Source organism: Leucopleurus acutus (genome assembly GCF_964270905.1).
Source record: "Leucopleurus acutus genome assembly, chromosome: 16".
Lineage (NCBI taxonomy): Eukaryota > Metazoa > Chordata > Mammalia > Artiodactyla > Delphinidae > Leucopleurus > Leucopleurus acutus.
The window spans coordinates 58,020,580-58,047,566 of record NC_139158.1 but is presented as its reverse complement, the minus strand read 5'-3'; the positions used below and the strand labels follow the sequence as shown (position 1 = coordinate 58,047,566).

The window sequence follows — 26,987 nt, the reverse complement described above, 5'->3', positions numbered from 1 at the left end:
GTTACTAACAAGCCCTTAACAACTGCTTTACTACTTGTATGCAGGACTCTGTGTGACAGACTACATGTGCTCCATCGGTTTTCTGTCTCTCCTCTGTGCCAGGATCCTTTCTCAAAAACCCCTCTACGTTACTAGAAACTTTGCTGGTTTTGCCTATGTGCTCCTTCCTCAGGCATGCAAAAAAATACGTGAAATTCAGAAAGCATTTACAATCTAGGCAGCTGAGGCGCTGAAGTCCTAACAGACATCACCTAAGTATCTGTGCCTGCGACCTTCCTCTTCCCCACACTAATTCTGGAGGTCAGGCATGGGATACACTTGAAATTCCCCTCTGCTTTTTAATCCAGCTGAAAACAAAGCTACTAGAAGGAATTCTAACTTGGATTTGGAATTCTCCGAAATTCCTGGTCCCCTAGAGCCAAACAAATACAAGACTAGCAACGATGCTTGGAGACATGAGATTCCTGAAGGTTGGGCTGAAAACCAGGCCTTCCCTGGCAAGACTGAGGGGAGGTATGGGTGCTGAGACTGAACCCCCTTCAAGTGAAGATGCCCCATAAGCGACCAGAACCCTGGGCGTAAGACTATGCAGTTGCAGGACACTGACCTTAACAGTGAGGCAAAGCGTCACCAGGGAGGCCTGAGCAGCAGTTTTTCTCGTCCCCGAATGAGGTAAACCAGAGTGATGACATGAGGAGGCTCAAACCAGTCCCAAGGGGGGCTGCTTGTGTCAATTCAAAAGCCACATACTTCTGGAAAGCAACAAGTCTTTCCCCTCTGTTTAGTCCGTAAGGGAAATTCCCTCATTTTAGAATAAGCTGCTAATCTCCGCCCAAGCTGTTGGCTCTGTGGGTTGGGATTGGCCAGGGCTTGTGCTGTTCCCTCTAGGACTGGGCACAGGGTCAGCAGGGCCCAAGCCTTCAGTGGAAGGGGCCTAAACAGGGAGGCAGGCACTCCACTGGGGTGAAAGGCTCTCCTGGGGTGGTGTCTGAGGCCCAAGGCCTGTGGTGGCCTGGGCCCCCAGGCATGGCCACAGTTTGGCAGCCAGGATTCTTTATGTCCCAGCAGCCACTCTGTGCAATCCAAATGCTCCTCCCACCCTCACACACTGCTGCAACAGCCCAAAGAAAATACTGTTATCAGAGACCCAGAGGTCCTGGACTGCCGGCTGCACACAAAGGGCAGCCCCTGTCTGCTCATCCTCCATAAGGACCCCCCTCCCCTGCCAAATCAGTGGTGCAGGTGATGCTCTTCAGCGCTGTATAGAGAATAAAGACAACATGCACTCAAGCCAGCACACAAAGGCCAAGGAGAACAAAGATAGCCCCTCTAGGGAGGGGCCTCTGGAAAAGCTGAGGTTAAGACACCCCGTTTTAAAACGTCCATCTCCAGGGTCTTCTTCCTCTAGGGCTTCTGCTCAAAGAGGTCATGATACTCCTGCTGCTCCAGCTCGCGGTTATACTTCTCGATTTCCCGGTTGGCTTCTTCCACGTAGTCATTCATGAACTGGTCCATGACTGGCACCTCATTAAGGAAGAAGGCCCTGAGCCTTGGGGCCAAGGGAGCTGCCCAGGCCAGAGGAATCTGTGGACAGGTGAAGTAGGGGACACTGAGGTAGTGAGTGCTTAGCCTGCACAGAAGGTACCTGACTGGCTTTTTTTTATATACTGGCAGCACCACAGCTGCAAAGAATGTGACAGGGGTTGACACAGGGCCCTTCATGAGCTCTTAGAACTGAGCCCTTCAGCTTTCACTAGCCCAGAGCAGCACCCCATCCACCTTTTCACAAATTAACTACTGTAATCAGACCCAGTCTCCAACTTGTAAATCATGACTCCCTGATGACCACAGGATGTCACCACAGCTGCATTTAAACTACAACCCCCAGAGTAACCTCAGCCATCACTGAATGAAGAATAAATGTAATTTTAATGACTCTAAGAGGACAAAATGAAAAGTCAGCCTCTGTGGCTTGCTGTGTATTCCCAAACCCAGCCGGCACCAGGGGCTAGGCTATGATGGCTCTAGCAGATACCCTCTTTACAGCCAGGTTTTCACACCCCCCCAGCCTCTCTGCCCCAGATTCCAAGGATACGTGGGTGAAAATCAGTCTTGTCACCAAAGAAGTTGACAAACTGGGTGCCATTATAAAAGTAACCTGCAGGTAGGGGGTCCAGGTGGCGTTTCACCTGTAGGAGAAGAGTCCTGTTAGAATTATCTGACCATTTTCTATCATTCACTCATTCATTAAAAACAAAAACAGGGACTTCCCTGGTGGTCCAGTGGTTAAGACTCTGCACTTCCACTGCAGGGGGCGTGGGTTTGATCCCTGGTGGGGGAACTAAGATCCTGCATGCTGTGTGGTGCGGCCAAAAAAAAAACAACACCCCAAAACAAACAAGCCTATTACCCTAGCAAAATAGCCCACTTTGCCCTGTGGAAGGCTAGGTGTGCCAGGGAATTAACACCATCCTCACAACAGCCATCAAACAATGACTGACAGAGGTTCTCCCACCTCTCAGGGAGGAACTCTGGGATTATTAATGGGACCAAGCCCCAGGTGCCAACAGTGGAACTGGTTTGACAATACATGATTCCCTTCTCTTACTTTCCCATTTTCCTAATAGTGTTTTCTAGAATCACTTCCAAAATAAACTACCTGCGCTCAAATCCTTATTTAAGGTGTGCTTCTGGGGAAACACACACTGCCTGCCTTCTGAGGTGCCCATGGTGTCCTCAGCAGGAACACCCAGAGATGCCTAGGCCCTGGAGTCGGAATAAACGGGCCCTCCTCAAATCCACAGCAGGGGCTTCTGGAAGCCCAGAGTCCTGCCCCACCTGCTCATTACTGGGACTTGTGATGCAGCTCATGCTGAGACCTGGACTCTCTGTCCCTTTTAGCCTTTTCCCCCAAACTCATCAGGAAAAGGCCTCAATGGGTATGGGAACTGGGGTAGAGCCTGGGAGTCAGCCTGGAGTCTGAGGGCTCCTCAAAGGGCCTCTCGTCCTGGCCTCAGGATTTCACAACCTGCCCATGAGCAGCTTCAGGATCTAGAGTTTTTACCTGGGACCTCGCTGGTTTCTCTGTGGTTTATCTAGGACAGAGGAATGGGAGGAGGAAAGGACTTCTGCAGCTGCTTGAACACGGTGACAAAGCAGACCTCCATGTCACCTGTTTCTCCCACAGGCACTAGTTCTCCTCAATTTCGTAACCGCATCACACCAGAGGCCACCCTGTCCTTCTCACTGAGGCTGCAAGGCCAGGTGAGCTGAGGTTTCTCTTTACCCAGCTTCCCTCTGTGGCCTGAGAGAAGCAGGACCTCCAGCATGCCCTACAAACAGCCACCTCACTCAGGAATCCTAAAAGATAGAGCTGCACAAGAACATCCTTGGGACACTGAGGGGACTTAGGCCCCCAGGGCAGGGTACTCACGTGGATGTTCCTGATCTCCTGCTGGGTCAGCATCCCCCTGGTCTTCAGGGCTTTCCTCTGAGGCTTCTGTGCAGAGATGTAAGGAGGTGTCAGTTTCCAACAGAGCTGATGGGTACATGGGAGGGTGAGGGCTCAGGGCTCTGGGGGCCAGTTACATGACTGAGATGCCAGAAAGGGAAGCACAAGCATCGTCATGGACTGGATACAATATCCTGCCTGTCTGTCCCTTGAGAAGACCACTTTCCCATCACAGAGTCCTGCGGGCCAGGGGGGAACAAACGGCAGAAGAGAGACTGATGCATTTGCAAATAGGCATGTTTCTGCCTCTTTGCAGATTCTCAATCCTAGGCCCCACCAGTGACAGACATGCAGACAAAAGAACAACTGGAGGTCTCACAGTCAAATACCATTTAAGAGTTTATCCAGTGAGTCTGAGAAAGACCCTGTCTGCAAGCAGCCATTCCTTAGTATAAAAGACAGGTCCCAACTGAGCATGTACAGAAGACCCAGGCCCCAGCCAACTCTATTTCCAGAGCTCTAGAATAAGCTTAAGCTCAGACTGTGCTAAGAGGCTTAGAACCCAAAGCTAGCAGCATATGAGAGGATTTTAACTCCAGTCCGGATTTTTTTTCTTTGTAGTATTGGACTAAAGATGTTTGTGTGGATCTATAGGCAAGCCTCCTCTTCCCCTGTACCTCTCTCCAGGGCCTCCGGGCTCACTGCTGTCTATGCTTGGAGTCTTGGTTTGCAAAGGACTCTAAGGATATCTTTGTTGTTTTTCCTTTCTAGAGAGAGAACCAAAGTACAGGAGATGCTGGGCTCAGAAGACAGGAGAGCCTATGAATTAGGTTCAGCTAAGAAGACATTTTTGAGTTTAGAACACTAAGCTGATCCAGGGTCCACATGAAACAACTAAGTTTCACCTAGGTCCTGGTTAAGCCATCTGATAATAACTCCAGCCTGCCTTGGGAAGCAGGACTGGAAATGGCTTTCAGCGCCTGGGCTCGCAGGGTAGGCAGCAAAACAAGTCTGCCTGGAGTTTGCCCCAGGGGCTTCCTCCCACTCTCAGAGTCCCTGAAAACGCTGGCTGAGCCTGTGAGGGGTGAACCAGTGGGGAGAAAGCAGGGAGAAGGTGGAGGGGCTTCTGCCTCAGGTCCATCAACAACTCTGAAGTGTCTGGTCATATCAGTGCCAGGTCTGTCTGGGCTTTGGAAACCACCTGCTTAGCTGACTGCCGCAGCCAGTCCTTGACACTTTCTTCCTTCAGGGAGCAGCCTATGAACACGAGGTAGCATTCCTGCTGCCCGCTGCTGCCTTGAGGTGTGCTTCTGGAGTCAGGCGGTGGCGTGGGTCCCTCCAAAACTGGCACGATGCTCAAGGAATTGGCCAGAGTGTTGTGGCAGACCTCCATGGTCCTCTCAGAGTCTGCAAGGAGAACACTTTAGTCCCTGAGACCCTGCCCCAAAAGGATAAGGCTACGCTAAGACTGGATTAGTGCAGCTGTGGGGGACAGATTCACAAGACATGCAGGAGGGAGAACTGACATGACTGGCAGCAAATTAGAAAGGATGAAGTAAGAGAGGGAGGAACAATGTAAGTTTCTAGCTAAGCTGATTGGGTGATCAGGTGGACACCATTAACCCAGAAGGGGACTGACTACAAGAGGAAGAAAAGGTTTGCAAGTGGGAGAAGAAGAGTTTGACTCTGCATCTGTGGCATTTGAAAGACTGTAGGACCCTGAGTGGGAGACATCTACACAGTCATTAGAAGAAGAGAATGGCTGGGGTCACCCCTATGGAAGAGGTAGTTGAGGAGAAGCAAGGAAAGCTCCCTTGGTAGAGGTGGAGGGGGTGGGTCTCAGCTGAGGTCTGAGAGTCCATGGGAGGAGGGCAAGCTCAACAGTACAAGTGCTGCAGGAGGGACACATGCATGGGAACAGGAAAGATGTAATCGGGTTTATAAGCTGAGGCACTGGGGGCTAAAATATACTGGAGACACAAGGGTAAGGTTCCCCAAAAAGGCATGATGAGAAAGAGATCTAAAACAAAGAAAGGTTTACCTTTAACAAGAAAAGGGTCAAGAGTCAGTCTAAATAAAAAAGAAAAGGAGGTGATGATAGGGGAGAGGGACGAGCAGGTGGGGGTCTGTCAGAGCCTGAGGGAAGCGGGCTTGAGTAAGGGGCTTGTAGAGTGGGGCCAAAGTTTCAGATTCAATAACATAAATTAAGCCAAAGGTTAAGGACCTTGAGAGATTCTTTTATAGAGGCTCTGCCACCTAATTCTCCTATCTGAACCCAGATGATTCCATGCTTACAACTCTCAGTGGCTCCCTGCTGCAGACACCCCCGGTTACCTGCCCAGCATCCCCCTCTTCCTCCAATACCAATTCCCCATGGGCAATGGCAACTCGATCCTGGCCAATGAGAGAAGTCTGCTGAGGAACTGATAAAGACACCCACAGGAAGAGCCAGCTTCTTCCATCAGCTAGCTGTTGTGTCTGAATGTGACACCTAGACCTGCAGCACTACCTGGCAACCATGAGGGGTGGGAACCTGAGGAAAAGCTGACACCAAGAATGTAAGAACACAAAAGCCATATATTACCTGGGTCTTCACTGGCTTTGCTATGCTGCCAGACCTCTTGACTTCTTGCTATGTAGCTAACACCTGCTAGTTGAGCTGGGGTTTTCTGTTATAACTGCCAAAGATGCCCTAACAGACACACTCCCTCACTTCCTCCCTTGGGACCCAGACACAGTAAACCCTTTTTGGTTCCTGAAACGCCTGTTTTTGCCTCACATCCACAGCACATGCTCTGCCTTTTCCCTGGAACATTCTGCTCTTTCTCAATGTTGAGTTAACTGGCTCCTTGTTTTCACACCTTCCCTGAACCCCAGCCCAGGACTGACATAATTCAGGTTGCAAGGGCTGCAGGGGTCAAAGGCTGATAAACAGGTTTACTGAACGGAGGGGAGGAGAAGGCAAGTGGAAGGCTTGAAGACTTTGGCAGAAATGGATCCAGAGCTGGAAGGCTCAGCATTGGGGTAGCTCCTGGTGACAGGTCTAGGAGGAGGCCATGGATGGCTCAAGAAGGGTGGAGTGTGAGTCTCTAGAACAAGGAAGTCAAGGAGCTGTGAGGAGAGGCCCTGGGCAGGTTCGTCCAGGGGCAGGAAAACAGATCCTCCACTGCAGAGCAGAAGGACCTGGAGAAAGATTGGGACCTTGACTGAAAGGGATGACTGGAGGAGCTTATGGTGTAAGATCCAGAGGGGAGGGTTTTTTGAGAGAGTCTAAGAGGCATCAGTGGTCTGTAAAGCACCAGCAGAGTCTATGAACTCACATCATGAGATGTGAGCACTCCACAGAGTAGCGCTCCCAAATCCAAGCGCCCAGTTACCTGAAAACTTCACTTTGCCCAGGATGTGGTAGATGTTTCCAGAGAAGGGACTTGGCTTGATAGAGGACTGAATTGCTGGTGGAGGAAGAGGACAGGGTTGTTACTCACCTGGGGGCAGAGGCCAAGTCCAGGGTGGCACAGCTGGGAGGGTTAGGGACTGGAAAGGCACCTCCTCTAGGGTCCAGGTTTCACAGGTACCCCTACCAGATCTTCCCCCAGTGGCTCTGCCACTATTCCCAGGGGTAAGGGACTCCTGGGTCCTCAAATTCTTCTGCCTGCTTTCAGACCCAAATGGTGAGAAGAGACAGCACACACAGAATACTAAAATGGTGCCAGGAAGCAGGGACAACTCTGGGGCATTCTTTTACCAGTGTCTGGGACATGTCCCGGTCAAGGCTTACCTTTACACTTGGCCACAAAGCGAGTCTTCTCCAAGGGACGACCAAACCATACACAAATCTGAACCATTAATGGAAAGACCGATCCAACATCAAATTTACCTTCATACCTTAAAAGGTTTAAAAAATTATAAATACAAGTAATTGGGGCTTTGACTGCTACTACATACTACATTGGAAAGAACTACATATCACTTATCATATTTGAATTCTCCCTTAATTGTACGTCATTTTGTGTACAAAGCACTTATTTGAAAGCATTTATGTCTCTTTCATCTTGAGACTGAGAAGCATGTTTGCCCCCTTAGAGCAGGAAGGTCTTACCTTCTTTGGACTAGCAATCCCTTAAAGTCAAAGACCCCCTCTACTTTTGAAGCTTGCCAGTATCCCAACTGGGATTAGGGGTCCCTCCTGGTACCTTTGGAGCTCTTCCTCAGGATCCCCTCCCACTCTCTTCAGGGCTCCCACTATGCCCCACCCTCACTGAGGGCAGTTTAACAGACTGTACATTTGGATGTGCAGTCTCTCCAGAAGGAACTAAAGGGCTGGGGCATCTCTGATCTATTTTCTCAGTTTTGAGTTCAGCAGACATACTGACTGCCACAGACTCATTAAGAATGCAGCATTTAAAAAATTTAACTTTTTATTATGGAAAATTTCAGAGATATGCAAAGATAGAAGGGTAGTGTAATGAATTCCTACCACCCAGCTTCCAAAGTTATGAAACTGTCATTCCTTCTTTTGAATGATTTCATTGAGATGAATCCCTTGATTGGAATCAGTCCAGGAGAGGGTGTAACATCTCATGGGTAATTTATACCACCCCCAGCAGTAGATGAGTGTACTAGTTTCACAACAATTCCTCCAGCAATGAATTTTATAGATATTTTTGCCTAAATGTAACAGGTGTCAATCAAAGCAACAGTAAGACACCATTTTGCATTTGAGTACTACGTACATGGAATTCTGTTACCACAGTTGCCATTTATACTTGGTCTTAAGTGGACTGTTCACATCTATATAATATGGGTTACTTTTCTTAAATATCTAAACAAGCTTTCCAAATACTATATTAACCCTTCGTCACATTTGATGCAAACACTTCCCTCCAGTCTACTGTATTTTTGTATTAGTTTGCTTTGCTTGAAAACTGCACTGCAGTTTTGAATTGTACATTGTTCAAAGTATCTTACTCTTTAAAGCAACTTCTTTAAAGTAAGGTGGTGGCATAACATTTTTGCAAGACTGACATGTTCTTTTTGTTCTCTCCCCATCCAAACATGAGATTTGGAGACCACGGGCTTCTCAGGCTTCTGTGTTCAGAGGCTGTATCCTTAGGGGAATTTGGAGGGGCCAGGGGAATAGTACAAGGTTTCCTTACAGACTAGGAACAAGCCCTTCTACCAGGGGAGGTGGGGGTGGGGTCGATGACAACAGAGGGCTGTGGGAGGGGAATGGCTAAGAATCTGCACAGCACAAAGCTGAGCACATCCTGCAGCTAAGGCCTGTTCACTCTGAGGTGGTGGCCCTCACCCAAGGAGAGAGGGGAGTAATGTACAGCGATGAGCAGGAATGTGATGACTGCCATCTTGTTAAAAGAGTAAATCATCTGATTCCTAGGAATGAACTTGGAAGGGAGGGCCTGAAGGGTGATTCTGAGGCCCCTCCATCTCTGATCCTCTACAAGGACTGATCTTCCTGATAAAGGAAGATTTCAGACTCTAGATTCACAGAGCCTTCTAATGAACTCCCTCATACCTGTCTCTGTCCTAGATCAGTCTGCCTCCAGAAAAGTCTGTGCCCTGAGCTAGGTTAATGTATGCCATGCCCACATGAGTTGGTATGGACTGGAGAATAGGTGCTTCCCTAGGCACCAGGTAGAGATGACAAAAGTCTCAGGACCAGGCCCAGAGTTGTGGGCAGCAAAAAGGTCAGTAGCTGCAGCCACTGGAGAGAAGAGTTTCACCCCAGAAGCTCCATCTTTTTCTTTTTAGCTAAGATATTATTGTCTTGTTCAGGCATAAGGAATGATCCACGTACTCACTGTTTAAGTATGATGTGACTCAAACCAGAGGTTCCTTCTAAAAATAAGCCTGAAAACCTTCAATTTTACATATTGACCTTTTTTTTTTTTAAACAGGATAGTACAATCAGTTTTTGCTGGTACAAAATACTGGTGATGTAAGGGGTGGCTGGAGGACTCACAGAGGTGGCTGAGGGAAGTGAGTGAGGATAATAAAGATGATCCAAATCAATATGAGGGATCAATTTTGGCTAAGCTTTAACAACTGTCTTCCCCTGAACCTTCAACAGAGCAAAACTAGTTATCCATTCCATACAGGGACAAGTGCAGCATGGTGGTTAAGAGGACAGGCTCTGCTGTACAGCAGAAATTAACACAACTTTGTAAATCTATTATACTTCAAAAAAAAAAAAATACAGGCTCTGAAGCCACACAACCTGGGTTTGAAACCCAACTCTTTCATTTACTAGCTGTGGGACTTTGGACAAGACATTTAAGTCCTTGCTGCCTCAGTTACCTTATCTCTAGAATGAAGAAAAAAATGGAATCCACCTTGCAGGCTTGGTTTGAGGATGAATGAGATAACATAGGTTGAACTGTTAGAGTGGCACTGTGAACAGAACTTTCTGTGATGATGGAAATGTTCTGGATCTGAACTGTCCAAGACAGTAGCTGCTAGTCACAGGTAGCTGGTTAAGCACTTGAAATGTGGCTTGTGTGACTAAAAGGCTAAATTTTACTTTATTAATATACATTTACATTTTATTAACTAGCCACATGTGGCTAGTGGCTGCCGTACTGGAGAGCGAAGTCTTAGAACAACGTGTAGCACACAGTAAGTGCTCAAGTGATGCTGGAAATATGATTATAGTGCACTTCACACTCTCTTTTCTCTTCCTCTCCTCTCTGGAGGACAGGTTCAGGCTAGGAGGCCACCTGCAGAGCACAGAACATGCCCTGGGCCACAATAGCAGGGAACCTACCTGTCAGATGGGAACCCTAGAGGACTGACTATTCTCAGGAGAGACTCTCTCACCCGGGAGGGTCATAACTCCTTGGTTCCATGTCGGCCACCTCACTCTCACTAGAGGCTAGAGGAAACAAAGGATACCATTGTGCTTAAGGCCTATAAGATGACTCCTTAAGTCTCAGCATCCAGCAAGGGTCTCAATTTGGACCCCAAGATGTGGATCACTGGGCTTCCAGCAAGGCCAGTGGTTACTGGGACATGGCAGGCTGTTGTAGCTGCCATTGTCACCCTCCTAGAGCACACCTGGTATTTTCACTTTCTCTTTTTCTTTCCTGTAAATAAATAAATCACTGAGTTTATAAAGAAATCTTAGCTACTTTTCAATGATGATACTTGCCAGCCAGGGTACATTAGATATCGAGATCGTAGCATCTGAGGACTCGAAAAACTATTTTCTGAGAGAATCAGTTCAATGTCTTCATTCCTTTGAAAACATACAGAAAACCCAGGTTAATTAGAACTATTAACCTTAACCTGTACATTCTGCTTACTCTCTACACCGCCATACACACGTACAAGTACATGCATATATTCTTTTTTCTGTTATTTCACCCCTAAATACTTTAGTATGCATCTCTAAGAACAAGCACATTCTCTTGAAGAACCACAACAGTATAATCACATGAGGGAATTTAATACTGAGGACAAGCAGCATTGGTATCACATGGGAGCTTCGTGGAAATGCAGGATCTCCAGCCTACTCCAGACCTACTGAATCAGAACCCTCATTTTAATAAGATCCCCAAGAGGTTAATATGCACATTAAAGTTGGAGAAGTATTGATATAATATACATCCATTTTCAAATTTCCCCTTTTTGGGGGGATAGGGCACTCAGGATCCAATCAAGGATTGCTCATTAATTTATAATCTTTATTTTCCTTCAGTCTGGAACAATTCCTCCAACTATTTTTGTTTGTTACTCTTTTTTTTTTTTTTTTTTTCCGGTACGCGGGCCTCTCACTGCCGTGGCCTCTCCCGCCATGGAGCACAGGTTCCGGACGTGCAGGCCCAGCGGCCATGGCCCATGGGCCCAGCCGCTCCGTGGCACGCGGGATCCTCCCTGACCGGGGCACGAACCCGTGTCCCCTGCATTGGCAGGCGGACTCCCAACCACTGCGCCACCAGGGAAGCCCGGAGTTGACATTTTTGAAGAGTACATGCCAGCTGTCTTGTGCCCCACAACCTGGATTTGTCTGGTTGCTCCTCATGATTAGATTCAGCTAAGCATTTCTGGCAAGATTAATGGCCAAGTGATGTTGTGTCCTTCCCACAGTGTCACGAAGGAGGCACATGATGTCAGTTTATCCCATTAGTGGTCTTGGTAAGTTTAATCATTTGGTCAATGTCATGTCTTCTAGATTAAACCTCTCCATTGTGAAGGTACTTTTCCCTCTTTGTAAGTAGTAAGCAGTCTGTGGAGTGACAGATACTTTTTATTTATTCATTTATTTATTTAATTTATTTATTTATGGTTGCACTGCATCTTCGTTGCTGTGCACAGGCTTTCTCTAGTTGCGGAACAGCGGGGGCTACTCTTCGTTGCAGTGCGCGGGCTTCTCAGTACAGTGGCTTCTCTTGTTGCGGAGCATAGGCTCTAGGTGTGCAGACTTCAGTAGTTGTGGCATATGGGCTCAGTAGCTGTGGCTCGTAGGCTCTAGAGAGCAGGCTCAGTAGTTGTGGTGCATGGGCTTAGTTACTCTGTGGCATGTGGGATCTTCCCAGACCAGGGATTGAACCCGTGTCCCCTGCATTGACAGGCAGATTCTTAACCACTGCACCACCAGGGAAGTCCCGTGACAGATACTTTGAGACAAGTGAATATCCCTTTCCTCAACAATCTGTCATCCACTGCTTTTAGCATCCATTGATAATTCTTGCCTAAATCAAGTATTATACGAAAGGTTACAAAATAGTGACTTTCTAGTACTATAAATCCTTATTTATTTATTAGCTAGCATTCTTCTATAAAGAAGAGCTTTACTGATCTGTCCCTCTCCCTTTTTTTAGTATCACCACAGACTCATTTTACTCCACGTGCTATATAATCCATTATTATCATGGTTCTCTCATATACTCAAGTTGTCCCAAATTTGCCTAGTGGGAGCTTCTTAAGCTAGCTTCTGTATCCTTTTGACATATTTCCACTAATCTTTGAATACTTCCCTGCTTTTTTGTCACAAAATGTACTAGGCTCACCTTGTACTTTCACTCCCTAAACCTGCAATCAGCCAATTCTCCAAAGAGTCCTGATACTTTGTAGTGGGGATTGGCACTTAGAAATTAAGATCTAGAGGTAGAAGTATTAATTGCTATTATTATTTCTAGTCCCTTTTAATGGAAAGGGTATTATTTCTGGTCCCTTTTAATGGAAAGAGCTAGGGAATATACTTTTTTTTTGAAATAATGAATTTATATCGAGTCCCCCAATTCAACTCCAACATTTGTAGGGTTTTTCCTTACCTTTCCCATTTCGTATTTATAATCTCCCTTCTCTAATCAGTGATGTTGTTTGGAATCAGGGTTCCAACAGAGGATTATGCTCAGAAGCTACTTGAATTATTTTGCATATGTACGGTTCTTATAACTTTGGTATACAGATGGATTCACGTTTTTGTTTGTATTTTTTCCCTCCTTGTTGACTTAATTTTTGAATGTGTAAAATATGTGCATTGCTCAAAAGTCAAAACTATATGAAAAGTATACACCTTTTAGCACCTTATTGAGCAAACAAAACTGCTATATGACAAGATGTTTTCATACACACGAAGTCACTAATTCTCTATTTTTAGTTTGTAACTTGAACCCAGGTCTATGAAGTAAAGATATAATTTCCCCATGTTTCTATGCCATTTCTCTCACATCTTAACACAAAGAACATTGAGAGAGTCTTGACTTCCATCCTTTAATGATGAGAACGTGAATGCATCAAAACAGAACATCTCAAAACAGTACAGGACGGCTTCCCTGGTGGCTCAGTGGTTGAGAATCTGCCTGCCAATGCAGGGGACACGGGTTCGAGCCCTGGTCTGGGAAGATCTCACATGCCGCAGAACAACTAGGCCCGTGAGCCACAACTACTGAGCCTGCGCGTCTGGAGCCTGTGCTCCGCAACAAGAGAGGCCGCGATAGTGAGAGGCCTGCGCACCGCGATGAAGAGTAGCCCCCGCTTGCCGCAATTAGAGAAAGCCCTCGCACAGAAACAAAGACCCAACACAGCCAAAAATAAATAAATTAATAAATTGCCAATTTGATACATGAAAAATTATATATATTAAAAAAAATTTAAAAATTAAAAAAAAAAAACCAGTACAGGATACTAACATGTGGGGTCCTCTTGGTGATTTTTACACAGCATCAAAAGCACTTCAAGGGTTTCCCTGGTGGCGCAGTGGTTAAGAATCCGCCTGCCAGTGCAGAGGACACAGGTTCAAGCCCTGGTCCGGGAAGGTCCCACATGCCGCGGAGCAACTAAGCCCATGAGCCACAACTACTGAGCCTGCGCTCTGGAGCACGTGCTCCGCAACAAGAGAAGCCACCACAATGAAGAGTAGCCCCCACTCGCCGCAACTAGAGAAAGCCCACCTGCAGCAACAAAGACCCAACACAGCCAAAAATGATAAAAATAAAATAAATAAATTAAAAAAAAAAAAGCACTTCAAGACCTGACTTTTATAAATGCTCAGGTCTTTGATACAGTAGAAAGACCCAGTGGGCCATAGACAGACTGCTGCATCTGAGAAAGTGGCTGGTCCTGCGGAGTGAAGTGAACTGGTAAGTTTACCTGGTGACAATCCCATTTTCTGCAAGAATGAAGGCTGCGGAAGGATTGGCAGCTCTGATGAGGCTCTGCAACTGAATCAGGAGAGGGTGCCTCTGCTCTGTGGTGTGACTGGTGAACACCACATTACTCACCAGGCCTGGGGAACAAAACCAAAAACAGTTCAGCCTTTATGAGTCCTGACTGGGGCTGAGGGTTTGCACAAATGTGAGCCCTTGCTCCCTCCCCTGATCATCCCTTCTAGCAGCCTCCTCATGTAGACACACCCGCCACCCAACACTGATATACATAGCCATCATTCTGCTCCTCTTTCTGCCACTACAACTTCTTGGAGTGAATGGCCTCAACTCTGTAGCTGCCTCACCTCCTAACCTCCTCTGTCTTCTTAATTCCGCTTTGATACCTGGAGCTTTTTCATCTAAGGGCCCTTTCTATATCCCATGTACTTAACCTCATCAGGAACTGGTGCCAGTGACTTTTCACCAGTTCAGAACACAGACATGTACCAAGCACAAACCGTATGTCAGGTGCTAACCATTCTCAAAGAGTGCACAGTCAAGAAGTCTCACCCGTGGACCCACAGTTCCAAGGTAAGTGCTAACAAAGATATTCACAGAGTGACACAGTAAGGAAGGGTGGCGCATGTAAAGAGAGGTTGTGGAGTGGGCCACAATCACTCTCAACCTTTCTGTGAAAATATAGAAGTAAAATCCACAGCACTACAGATAATTTTGAAATCAGAGAATTTGCCACATCCCATCATGCCAACACAATTGTAATACCTCTTCCATACTTATTTTTACATGGCTAGGATCACAGCATATACACCATTTCTGCTATAATGTCATTTGCATTTGTGTTATTCAACCGTTTTTATTCACTTAATATTGTGAAAATTTCAAACATATACAAAAGTAGAAAAAAATAGTATAATGAACGCCCACGAGCCCATCACTTGGCTTCAAGAAAGATTAACATTTGGCTAACTATTTCTTCTATACCATACCCCAACCTTTTCTCCTTTCCTCTCCTTCCCCACTGGATGATTCTGAAGCCAATAATAGACATCCTATTATTTCATCCAAAAATATTTCAGTATGTATTATCATAAGGACTCTTTAAAAAAATGAATGATTAACAATAAATTCTTTAATATAAAATATCTAGCCCACATTCAAACTTTTCTGTCTCAAGAATATTTTCTTAATTTTTTGGAAACAGGAACCAAACAAAGCCCATACATTATATTTCACTGATGCATCTCATAATTCTCTTTCAATCTATAGTTTTCTTCTTACTTCTTTGTGATTTATTTGTTGAAAAACTGCATCTTGTATATTTCTCTCAGTCCAGATTTTGCTGATTGCATCTCCATAGTGTTGCTTAACATGCTAGATATACCTGGTTTATAGATTCAATCTTTTTTATTATAATCTAGTTTTTAAAAAGTTCTTGTTCTTTTTCTAACTTCTTAAGTTGAATGCTTAATTCATTATTTAAAAAAGCCACAATGAGACAGCATTTCATACCTGTTAGAATGGCTATTCTCAAAAAGACAAGAAATAAGTAGTGTTGGTGAGGATGTGGAAAAAAGGGAAACTTGTACACTGTTGCTGGGAATGCCAATTCTATAGTGGTACAGACACTATGGAAAACAGGATGGAGATTCCTAAAAAAATTAAAAGTACCATATGATCCAACAATTCCACTTCTGGAATATACCAGAAGGAACTGAAATCACTATCTTGAAGAGCTATCTGCACACCCATGTTCATTGCAGTATTATTCACAATAGCAAGATATGGAAACCTAAGTGTTCATTAGTGGATGAATGGATAAAGGAGATATAAGATAGATATATCTTATATATATCTATCTTATATATGATAATGATATATATATATAAATGTTACTCAGCCATAAAGAGAATGAAATCTTGCCATCTTGCCATGGATGGACCGCAAGGGCATTATGCTAAATGAAATAAGTCAGAGAGAGAAATACCATATGATCTCATTAATATGCAGAATCTAAAAACAAAAACAAAAACCAAGCCCATAGATACAGAGAACAAACTGGTGGTTGCCAGAAGCAGGGGGCAGGGGGTGAGAAAAATGGGAGGAGAGAGTCAAAAGGTACAAACTTCCAGTTATAAAATAAATAAGTCATGGAGATGTAATGTACAGCATGGTAACTATAGTTAATAATACTGTATTGAATAACTAAAAGCTGCTAAGAGAGTAGATCTTAAAAGTTCTCATCATAAGAAAAAGTTGTTTTGCAACTAGGTAAGGCAATGCATGTTAACTAGACTTATTGTGATTATCATTTTGCAATGTATACAAACATCAAATCATTCTGTTGTACACTTGAAACTAATACAATGTTATATGTCAATTATATCTCAATAAAAAGAAAAATTATTTCTTGTTTAGTAACATAGTAACTTAAAGGTATATGCTTTCTTTTGAATTATTTGGTTACAGAAATATTCATGACAGGTTGTAGATGGTGTCCTTTATCATTAAAAATTGCCCTTTTATTTATTTACTTATTAGCCGTGCTGTGTGGCATGTGGGATCTTAGTTCCCCGACCAGGGATTGAACCCGTGCACCTTGCAGTGGAAGCACGGAGTCTTAACTGCTGGACCACCAGGAAAGTCCCAAAACTGCCCTTTTTAGACTCTTCAATATTTTACCTGGTATTCAACCCTGCTGTTATTAATATCAACCTCATTTCTTTTTGTTTGCATTCGTCTGTTATATCTTGTCCATTCTTTCATCACCATCCTTACTTAGTTTTAGATGCTTCTCTTGTACAGAACATCATATAATTAGATTCTACTTTTTGGTTTAATCTGAGATACTTTTCCTTTTAATAGGTGTTTATTCCATTTATATTTACTGACACTTTGTTTCTGTTACCTTGTTTATGTGGAATTCTATTTAAAAAATTTTTTTTTAACTTTTAGCAATATGATTTCTGCATTGTTTTCTGCTTTCCTTCTGATAAGTGGTGGGCTTATAGTCTGTTTTATGTTCTTATGATAGCTATCCTTATGTCACCTTTAGACAATGTCTTTTGACTTTTCCACATGACAGACAAGGAAGTTCATATACCCTTAAATTTGCCCCGCTTCTCCACTATCACGTTCTGGTTGGCTACATTAATAATTTTATAGTTCCTTTAGTGGATACTTTTTTTAAGTTTTACTGTTCTTATAAATTTATTTATTTATTTATTTATTTATTTATTTATTTATTTATGGCTGTGTTGGGTCTTCGTTGCTGCGTGCAGGCATTCTTTAGTTGTGGCGAGCGGGGGCTACTCTTCATTGCGGTGTGCGGGCTTCTCACTGCGGTGGCTTCTCTGGTTGTGGAGCACAGGCTCTAGGAGCGTGGGCTTCAGCAGTTGTGGCTCGTGGGCTCTAGAGCGCAGGCTCAGTAGTTGTGGCACCTGGGCTTAGCTGCTCCGTGGCACGTGGGATCTTCCCAGACCAGGGCTCAAACCCGTGTCCCCTGACTTGGCAGTTGGATTCCTAACCACCATGCCACCAGGGAAGCCCGAGTGGATAATTTTGTATCTTTAAAGAGTACAACTAACTCTTTACAAATTGACTTAACAGCTTTAAAATTTACTGATCTCCCACTTGAGAAGATGTAGAGGTAATCTCTCTCTCGTTGCCTCCTAATTTTTTATTAAATATAATTTCATTTATAGAGTTTTGAGATTTTCAACATTTATATTCTATCTTGTAATAGCATTCTCATAGGTGTTATAATTAATTCTATACCTAAGAATACTCAATGCTCATCATCAATCTTTTTACTAATAGAGACTAGTTTTTTGTTTGTTTGTTTGTTTGTTTTTGTGGTACGTGGCCTCTCACTGTTGTGGCCTCTCCCATTCAGGAACACAGGCTCTGGATGTGCAGGCTCAGCGGCCATGGCTCACGGGCCCAGCCGCTCCGCGGCATGTGGGATCTTCCCGGACCAGGGCACGAACCCGCAACCCCTGCATCATCAGGCAGACTCTCAATCACTGCGCCACCAGGGAAGCCCGAGACTAGTTTTGTAAACGATTAGTTCATAAGTGAATATCTCTAAATTATGAGACTTCAGCTTTCCTAAGTAACCTTGTAATTGTAGGATCCTGAATAATGAATATTCAGTACAGAGGACTCTTACTGTTCACTTCAGTCAAGTGTTTTGTTTTTTAAAAAATTAGCTGTACTTAGTTTTTCAGGGCAAAACTCATAATGTACAGAAGAGTTCACAGACAAAGTAAATTCCCTTCCTACCCAGCAACCTACTTCTTTCCCTGGAGGCAACCATATTTATCAGAGTTTTCTTCCAGATATGTGCTGAGTATTTACAAGTAAATGTGTATGTATACATTTTTCCCACAAACAGTGGCATACTATACCATTCTGTACCTTGTTTTTTCACTTAAGCCTTTTAAAAAAATTTTTTGGTAAAGCTTACTTCTTCCTTACAATCTTCTCTAATATCGTTATCATCCCAATCCTCCCCTCATGCCACCTTGCTGTCTCCCTTTCTCTGAACTACGAGAGCTCCTTTGAATAACATGGGCAGTGCTTAAAATATAAGGCTTATATTTTTATTTATCTTCTTCATATATGTAAAAAGATAGCATAAGGTAAAGATTAAAGCGTGGGTTTTGGAGCCAAGCAAACCTGAGTCTGAATTTTCGGTTCCACTAATTATTCATGGGTGACATTAGGCAAATTGCTCAACTTTCTCTCTGAGCCCAAATTTCCTCCTCTGTCAGATGGGAACACATACCTCCAGGTTATCTGTGAAATGCCTTATCACAGGCTACAGAGAGTAAGAACTCATTAAATGCAACCTGACACTACTACCACCACCATCTCATCATTTGGGAATGGGACCTCTACATGTACACCAAGGAGCCTGGACCGATTCCTCAGACTGACAGAGGTGGCTGTGGCACGCCTTAGCCACAGCGACAAGCAGGAAGGTAAGTCACATGACTCTCACCAGCCTAGGCTGCTGAGCCCATGGTTTAAATGAGTGGCTATCACTGGTTTGAAGGCAACTTCCAGGACCCCTGGTCCCTGCCTCTGGTCTGAGGCAGAAGTTAGTGATACTTCCTTCCTCTCACCAATCATATTTATAAAAAGTGTTCCAAAACTCTGAAGACTGAATCTAACCTCATAACCACATTCCATTCGCAACCAGGGAACAGGGGTTAGGAGCTTCATGTCAATGGTCGTGTGTTACAATGGGGACAAGGCACACACGAAGGGTATACAATATGCCTAGGATCATAGATGTCAGGAGGTAGGGCTCGACTGCTGAGCACATAATCTGCTTCCTGAGTGCTTACACACTGTTTGGGAATCTATTGGTTCCTTGGTTCTGAGACATGAGTCCTGCTCTTCACAGGTATCTGTTAGTGCTCCACAGCAAGTCAGTCGGCCTTAGGTAAATATGGCCTATATGCCTCTGCACAGTGCTTGAGAGACCTCTGAGGATTCAAAGGTGAGTTTCCTCAATGGCTTCCCCTGACATCCAAGCGGTCACGTGGTGAAAGGCACACCGACTGCCTAGTTCCCCAAACCTGGGCCATCGTCCATCCTCCACTCTCAGTCCCTGCTACCATTTGCCTGGTTTAGACCACTGCTCTCTCTTCACTAGGTTACTGCTCATTCTCTCTAATTCCAGGCTTCCTTTACTACAATTCATTCTTCCTATTGTAGTAAGAGTAATCTTTCAAAAACATAAATCTGATCAAGTCACTTCCCTACTTAAAATATTTAATGCATTCCAATTATTTTTAGGCTGATATCTAAACTTCTTGGCCTGCTTGACCTATCTGCATGATGCACTTCCTCAGGGCCCTAGTCGTACTCTAATCACCATCAGGCCTTCAATCTTGCTGTTTCTTCTGCCTGGAGCCATCCTTTCTCTCATTTTTTTGAAGGAGGGCCAACTCCTCCTTCAGGGTGTAGACAATTTGAATAGCACCTCTTCCAGAAGCCTTTCTTAATCCCCCAGGACTGGGTTACAGCAGGCATTAGATAAAAATTTGCTGAATAAATGAACGAATAAATGAAGTGTAATAAAAGACACATGCAACCTGACCTCCGAGGCAGCTGCCTAAGAAACTAAGCCGTGGGTACCCACATGCCAAAAATTCTCCCACTTGCAGGTCTGAGCAAGTACTATTCATCAGACAGCCATCTGGAAAGGTTTCTAAGATTTATTAGTATATACATATTTTTGGTGCAAAATTCGTAAGGTACAAAAGGGTGTTCAAGTTTCTTCTTCCCTTCTCTGGCACCCTGAGCCTTATTTCTCCTCCGCAGAGGCAACCACTAATAACCAGATTTTGGGTATGCCTCCTCAGATACTCTATGCATATACAAGTATATAGGAATATACAGAACCACATTTTCTTAACAGCTTCTCCTACACTTAAAACTTCTATTCTCAAGGTCTTCAGGTATGGCCTAGATGTGGTAATAGCACAAGACTTAGGAATTCAAATGGAGAATATGTCTGCATTTTGTTTATTCTATTTTAAAAAGGTTTCTCACATGCCTTCCTTGTTCATAAGCTTTAACATTAAGATGGACCATCTGTAGTCAGAGTTTTAGGAAAGCCTCCTAACAAAGGTGACACTGGTAGTGCCTGTGCTTCCATTCCCATTTAGAAAGGTCACTCTGCAGGCTGTGGGGAGGCAGTGAGGACAGCCTGGTGAGCCTACTGCCAGAACCCCATGTCCTGGTGCAGCCACAGGAAGTGGCTGGGGCCTTTGGAAACTGAGTAAAGCAAGGCCAGGCAGCCAGGCCCAGAATGTGGCACAGTGGGGTGGCAGGCAGGGTTCTAGAAGGCTCAGCACATTCCAGAGATGGCAGTTATGAGAGTCGGCTCCTGCGAGAGGCCCATGACATTACCAGGGGTGGAAGACAAGAATAGCTGTGGTGGATCTTGCAGTGAGGAGTCAGGAAAGGCTGAGAGAAGATCTATAAAGGCCCTAGGACTCTACTTAGCATCTACTTGGGCAGAAGAAACTGGAGAGTCAGACTACTGCGAATGTGCCAACCTGAGTGGCATGCAGCAGGGTCACAAGCACAGGCTTGTCCTGCCTGAGAAAAGGCTAGGATCCGAGTCTCTGACAGATAACTTGCCCAAAGTCCTGTCTGCCCCATGAGTACCATGTAGACAAACACTGTGGGCTTTGGATTCTAGGTCAGGAATTGGACATATAAAAGGGGCTTTGCTTTGTGGAGAAACAAGCAAAAGGATTATCCCCAGCATTCCTTAGGCCAGCTATGCAATCTGCTACCTGCCAAGAGGAAATGCCATCTTCAAGGCAAGGTACAGCAGTTATCTGGAGCACAGGGTGAAGAGGCCATCATGAGCGGTTTCATCTTGCTTGGGCCGGGAGCTTCCTTCTGCTGTTATCAAGGAGTGGATACTCTGATTTGGCCAACGCCTCACCAGTCTGGGTTGTGAGTGAGCAGGCAGCCTGGACTGGCCTGTTCCCAAGAGTGGAGAAACATCTCTGAGGTCTGTTTGACCATCCCAGTCTGGCTAAAGACTTCCAGCAACCCAGAAGAACACAAATCTCACTTCTTTTGTCTATCTACAGATACATCTAAAAGCAGATCATGGTAGTAAATTATCTGCGCTCTGTTTTAAAGCCAGCATTATAATGAGCCTTGCTTGCTGTTTAAGCATTGAGATTATTTCCTAATCCTTGGATCTCTGTAATACACATCATCTTGTGGCTGCAATACAGTGCTTTTCTCATTGTAAAATAATCCTTTGTTGTAAAAGCAATGAATCAGGGAGCTTAACTCATGAACAGGAGCGAAGGGAGGCAACTGCTCCCTTAGGACGTAAAATGTTTGTCTACCGGTGGCAGATTCTACCTCTAAGAGAGCCACCAAATCTCTGAGGAAGAAGAAATACTTGCATTTTATCTCCTCTCTCCCCAGAAGGTCCATGCCCATGGTGAATTAGGTCAGATCAGTCTATAGTGTCCTCTTGGCCCAGATGTAAGGGGAAGATGTCTACCAAGGCACTATCACTTAACAAGCCCTTTGCAGTTCAGAAAACAGCATATATGGCCTCAAGGTTATCTGTCTACATCTGATCACATTCCCAGCTTTCTTTTTTTTTTTTTACGCCTCCAACCAGGGACTGAACCCAGGCTGTGGGAGTGACTGTGGCACTGAACCCAGGCTGTGGCAGTCCTAACCACTGGACTGCCAGGGAATTCCCCTGGCTTTCTTTTTTTTTTTTTCTTTTAATTCTTTTCTTAAAAACATATTTATTTGGGCTTCCCTGGTGGTGCAGTGGTTGAGAGTCCGCCTGCCGATGCAGGGGACATGGGTTCGTGCCCTGGTCTGGGAGGATCCCACATGCCGCGGAGCGGCTGGGCCCGTGAGCCATGGCCACTGAACCTGAGCGTCCGGAGCCTGTGCTCCGCAACGGGAGAGGCCACAGCAGTGAGAAGCCCGCGTACCGCAAAAAAAAAAAAAAAAAAAAAAAAAAAATTTATTTATTTAATTTTTGGCTGCGTTGGGTCTTAGTTGTGGCACATGAGATCTTTTGTGGTGGTGTACAGGCTTCTCTCTTCTTGTGGCATGCGGGCTCCAAAGCGTGTGGGCTCTGTAGTTGTGGCATGCAGGCTCTCTAGTTGTGGCTCGCATGCTCAGCAGTTGCAGTGCACGCGCTTAGTTGCCCTGCAGCATGTGGGATCTTAGTTCCCCGACCAGGGATCGAACCCGAGTTCCCTGCGTTGGAAGGCGGATTCTTAACCACTGGACCACCAGGGAAGTCCTCCCACCCCCACCCTAGCTTTCTTTATATGAGTACAGAATTGACACACATTACCTTTGAACAATGAGTTGGAAGGCAGTGCTAATGAAATATGCCTACAAAATCCCAGACAGAACTCATTCTGTCTTGGCCTAAAAGAGCTTTCCTCTTGCAATACTGGCCCAGGTTCATGGACAGTAAAGACAGAACACTTGCTTAAGGTTCTTTGCCAAGGTAGCCTGATCATCTTTTTCCCACATGCAAAAAAAGAAGAGGGGCACTGAAGGAGAAAGTGTCAAGAAGCCAAGGGGCACTAGGGTGGCAATCTTCATGTGATCAGTTATGTGATCGATCACTATATGATCGATCATATAGTCAGAGGGGCTTACTACAGCCCACACCGTTGGCTTTGATCATGACTTCCAAACATTTATCGAAGGACCAGACAGCTCTCTTTGGTTATCTCCTGGACCTATGTTTTCTCCTATGTAGTCTATTTCAAAGATAGGTACCACCAACCGTTCCAATCTCCCAAGCTAGAAACCTAGGAGTCACTCCAGATACCCCCTTTTTCAATGTCCCCCCATCTAGTCTGTTACCAGACCCTACTAACCCAGCCCCTATAAAATCTCTTTAATCTACCTGGGGTGGACACGGTGGATAGACCCAGCCAACCTCCATTCAACTCTGCTTCTGGGGTGCAGTGCCTAGAAAGCAACAGGGGCCTCTAAAAGCTAGACTTGAGACTCCCTGGTGCAGCAGTCCAACACACACATTCTTCTCTCCAGTGACCCGGCCTCCTGCCCTGCACAGCCTCCAGCTCAGCTCTTCCCCAAGACAACAGCTCTACGAATGCTCTGTTGTCTCCATTCCCTGTGGATTGGCAATGGCATCAGCAGGGCAAAACCGTGCTGGTGACACTGAGTTCTTTTCTTCCATCTGATTTCTACTTGCTGGGCTGTTTCAGGAAGCCCAGACCCCAGGCCTTCTGACAACAATAAGTATTTTATCACTAACTGTAGGAAATTTAGAATTTATTCTGGGTCTCCAGCCATCATAGCTAATATGACTAAAAAGTGCTGCTCCCAGGCTGCCAGAAGGTAGGACAATGCAAGGATGAGTGTAACCTACAGGATGTGTGGATTTTTCTAAATGTTATAAAGGAGACGTGGAAAATTTCAGTATATGTAGCAGGGGACTAAGGGAGGAGGTTCTACTCGGCCATATTCTCACTCATGGGACAGGAGAAATGCATCAAAATCTTGCTGATCCACAGGCTAGGAATACCTATTCAGTCCACTGACATTAGCTGGAAGGCCAGGGCAGACTTAAGCCCAGCTCAGAAGAGGTGTTGCTATGGCAATTTATTATCATTAAGAGACAAACTCTCGGAAGAAATCTGCCTATCAAATATGATAAAAGCAAAAAATGCCCAAGTCTTCCCTGGATCAGTTTTATTTGCTTTAGATTTCAGAATGGTAGGTGGGAGCATGAAGAAAAGTCTGTCGCATCTAAACATAATTTGAAAGGCTTGCAAGCGAAAACAGAGCATATTGCTTACCTTGTGAACACTGGTCGAGACATTTAGGAAAGAGAAATCTAGGGAGAAAAAAGAAATATTTTAAAACCATTAATCTCAGAATTTTCATTGGTTATTTCTCACAAAAATGTGAATATCACTAACATACAAGATGACTTACTCAGTGGGGCAACGGGCAGGCAACACTGAACATTAAGGATAGCCATGATTATACAAAAGGTTTTCATAGCTTTGAACCAAAGTCCCCTAAGCCAGAAACCCCACAGAAGTCCCAAAGTGGCCAACTCTTGGTGGAATGTTGAAGAGGGGATACTGAGGACAGGGCCAGCTCTCAAGACTATAAGAAATGGAGAAAGAGAACTTGGTCTTCTTTTCCACCCTCCCAAAGAGATACTGTCCTGACAGTAAAGGGGAAATTTCAAGGGAAAATGAGAATTATTTTACCTAACTGTGCCAAGGGCCTTCAGTACCAAAGTTGCCATATTTCCCTTTATGTGCACAACAGAATCCTGGTTTCCCTTTAATCCTATTCTGAGCTCAAACGGTGAATGAAATGTAGGAAACTGACTGATTGGATTGAGGGTGACTAATCCAAAGTGTGAGTTAACAACTGTAGCTCTGCAGTAAGCTCCAGAGAAAAGCCCATATTCTCAGTGCTTTAAAACTTCTAAAACACCACAGTGCTCTTCTTAGAGAAGAAAGCTAACACTAATGAGAATAGCTGCCTTTTATCAAGTTCTTACCATGGGCTGGGCACTGTGCAAGCAGTTCATATATACAATTTTATTCTCACATCCACCCTGTGCCTTGGCTACCTAAAAACCACAAAGAGTGGGTTTAGGTTGGCTAAGCAAGCTAAGCACTTGGCCCAAGGTCCCACATGCAGCTAGGAAATGGGAGAGCTTATACAGGGACCCGGGTTCATTTGGCACCACAGAGCTCCTGTGCTTTCTTCCCCTGCAAATAAGATGCTTGATGAAGCCACCCTCTGAATTGTTGCTGGTGTAGTTGGCAGGTATTAGTGCTGTTCAAAACACTGAGGGGAGTTTCTCTCCTGCAATTTTCTTGGTGGTGGCAAATCCTCATCTTTTAATTTGATTTCTGACAACAGCCGGACACACAGCATTTGGAACCAAATTTGGTGGATAAGTGTGCTGGATGAATACAACTTTGGGCTGTGGATCTAGTTCACTTGCCTGACTCCTTCATGGTTTCTAAAGAATTCCATGGGAGAATCCCCATGTGCTCTGAGCAAGGTCAGGAGCCCTGGAGCAAAGGAAGAGACATCCGCACCAGAGTCTCCCAAGAATAGAGGTCACTGACTTCACTGCATTCATAGTCCACCGAATGGCCAGCCACACAGCAAATGCATTCTTAGAAAAATGACTGTCCCCATCAAGTAAGTACCTGTGACTTTAGAGTACATGCCCTTAAAAGCCCTTCTCAGTGCCCTGCTTGCTTTCTTGCAGTAGCCCACAGAAATTCACACCAGTGGCATCTTAGACAAGGCTGAGCAATGTTTCCCCTCAAGGCATCTTATACAATCACAGGTTTGATGCTCATGTTTTAAACCCCTGACAGGGTAGAGGGCCATTAAGCTGCTCACTTTAAACAGGTGCAAAGAAAATACTCAGAACACATGGACTTGCACATGCATGCAATTTCTTCTCATATCTTGGCATCTCTGGCATCCCTGTCCTTCAAATTCATATGCTGGCTTTCTTTACTAATCCAACTATGAGTTATTGTTTTTTTATAATTCTTATAAAATTACATGAATCTTTTATTACAGCATTTCCTACCCTATATCATGATTAATTGTGTACATGTCATGGGTGTGGCATTTGGAAAATTATTTAACTTTTCTGAGCAACAGCTTCCTCATGGTAAAACATGGTAATGATGCCTACCTTAAATGCCTCCCAAAATACCTAAAGGGGATTTTGAGGTTTGAAAGGGGTAAAGCATCACAGTGTCTAACAAACAGTGGAAAACAAATGTTGGCTCACTCCTTTCCTTCTCTGCATATCGTCCTCCCTACTAAACTGTAATATTATTATTATTATTTTTTTGCGGTACGCGGGCCTCTCACTGCTGTGGCCTCTCCCGTTGCGGAGCACAGGATCCGGACGCACAGGCCCAGCGGCCATGGCTCACGGGCCCAGCCGCTCCGGCATGTGGGATCCTCCCGGACCAGGGCACAAACCCGTGTCCCCTGCATTGGCAGGCAGACTCTCAGCCACTGCGCCACCAGGGAAGCCCTAAACTGTAATATTATTGAAGACAGACAAATAACAAGTATTGGTGAAGATGTGGAGAAATGGGAACCCTCATACATTGCTGATGAGGATGCAAATGGTATAGTGGCTTTGGGTAAGTTTGCAGTTCCTCAAAAAGTTAAATATTTAAAAAAAAAAAAAAAAAAGTTAAATATACAGTTACCATATGACCCAGTAATTCTACCCAAGAGAACAGAAAACATACAACCATATGAAAACTTAATACATAAACATTCATAGCAGTATATTTATGATAGCCAAAAGATGCAAATAACTCAAATGTCCATCAACT

The 26,987-nt window shown here is 44.7% G+C and overlaps 1 protein-coding gene across 2 annotated transcripts in view; it reads right to left on the bottom strand.

Moving 5' to 3' along the window:
- Window positions 1–1,244: 1,244 nt before the first annotated feature.
- DNAAF9 (dynein axonemal assembly factor 9) overlaps window positions 1,245–26,987 on the bottom strand; it is a gene marked incomplete at its 5' end in the record, with an annotated part of 146,909 nt that continues 121,166 nt past the window's right edge. For both annotated transcript variants that reach the window (XM_082858006.1, XM_082858007.1), the window contains 9 exons: window positions 1,245–1,517; window positions 2,096–2,189; window positions 3,434–3,499; window positions 4,653–4,858; window positions 6,829–6,903; window positions 7,230–7,336; window positions 10,617–10,703; window positions 14,063–14,198; window positions 24,438–24,475. In XM_082858006.1, coding sequence (XP_082714132.1) covers window positions 1,405–1,517; window positions 2,096–2,189; window positions 3,434–3,499; window positions 4,653–4,858; window positions 6,829–6,903; window positions 7,230–7,336; window positions 10,617–10,703; window positions 14,063–14,198; window positions 24,438–24,475 — 922 coding nt within the window. In that variant the 3' untranslated portion in view covers window positions 1,245–1,404. The remainder of the gene's footprint in view (window positions 1,518–2,095; window positions 2,190–3,433; window positions 3,500–4,652; window positions 4,859–6,828; window positions 6,904–7,229; window positions 7,337–10,616; window positions 10,704–14,062; window positions 14,199–24,437; window positions 24,476–26,987) is intronic.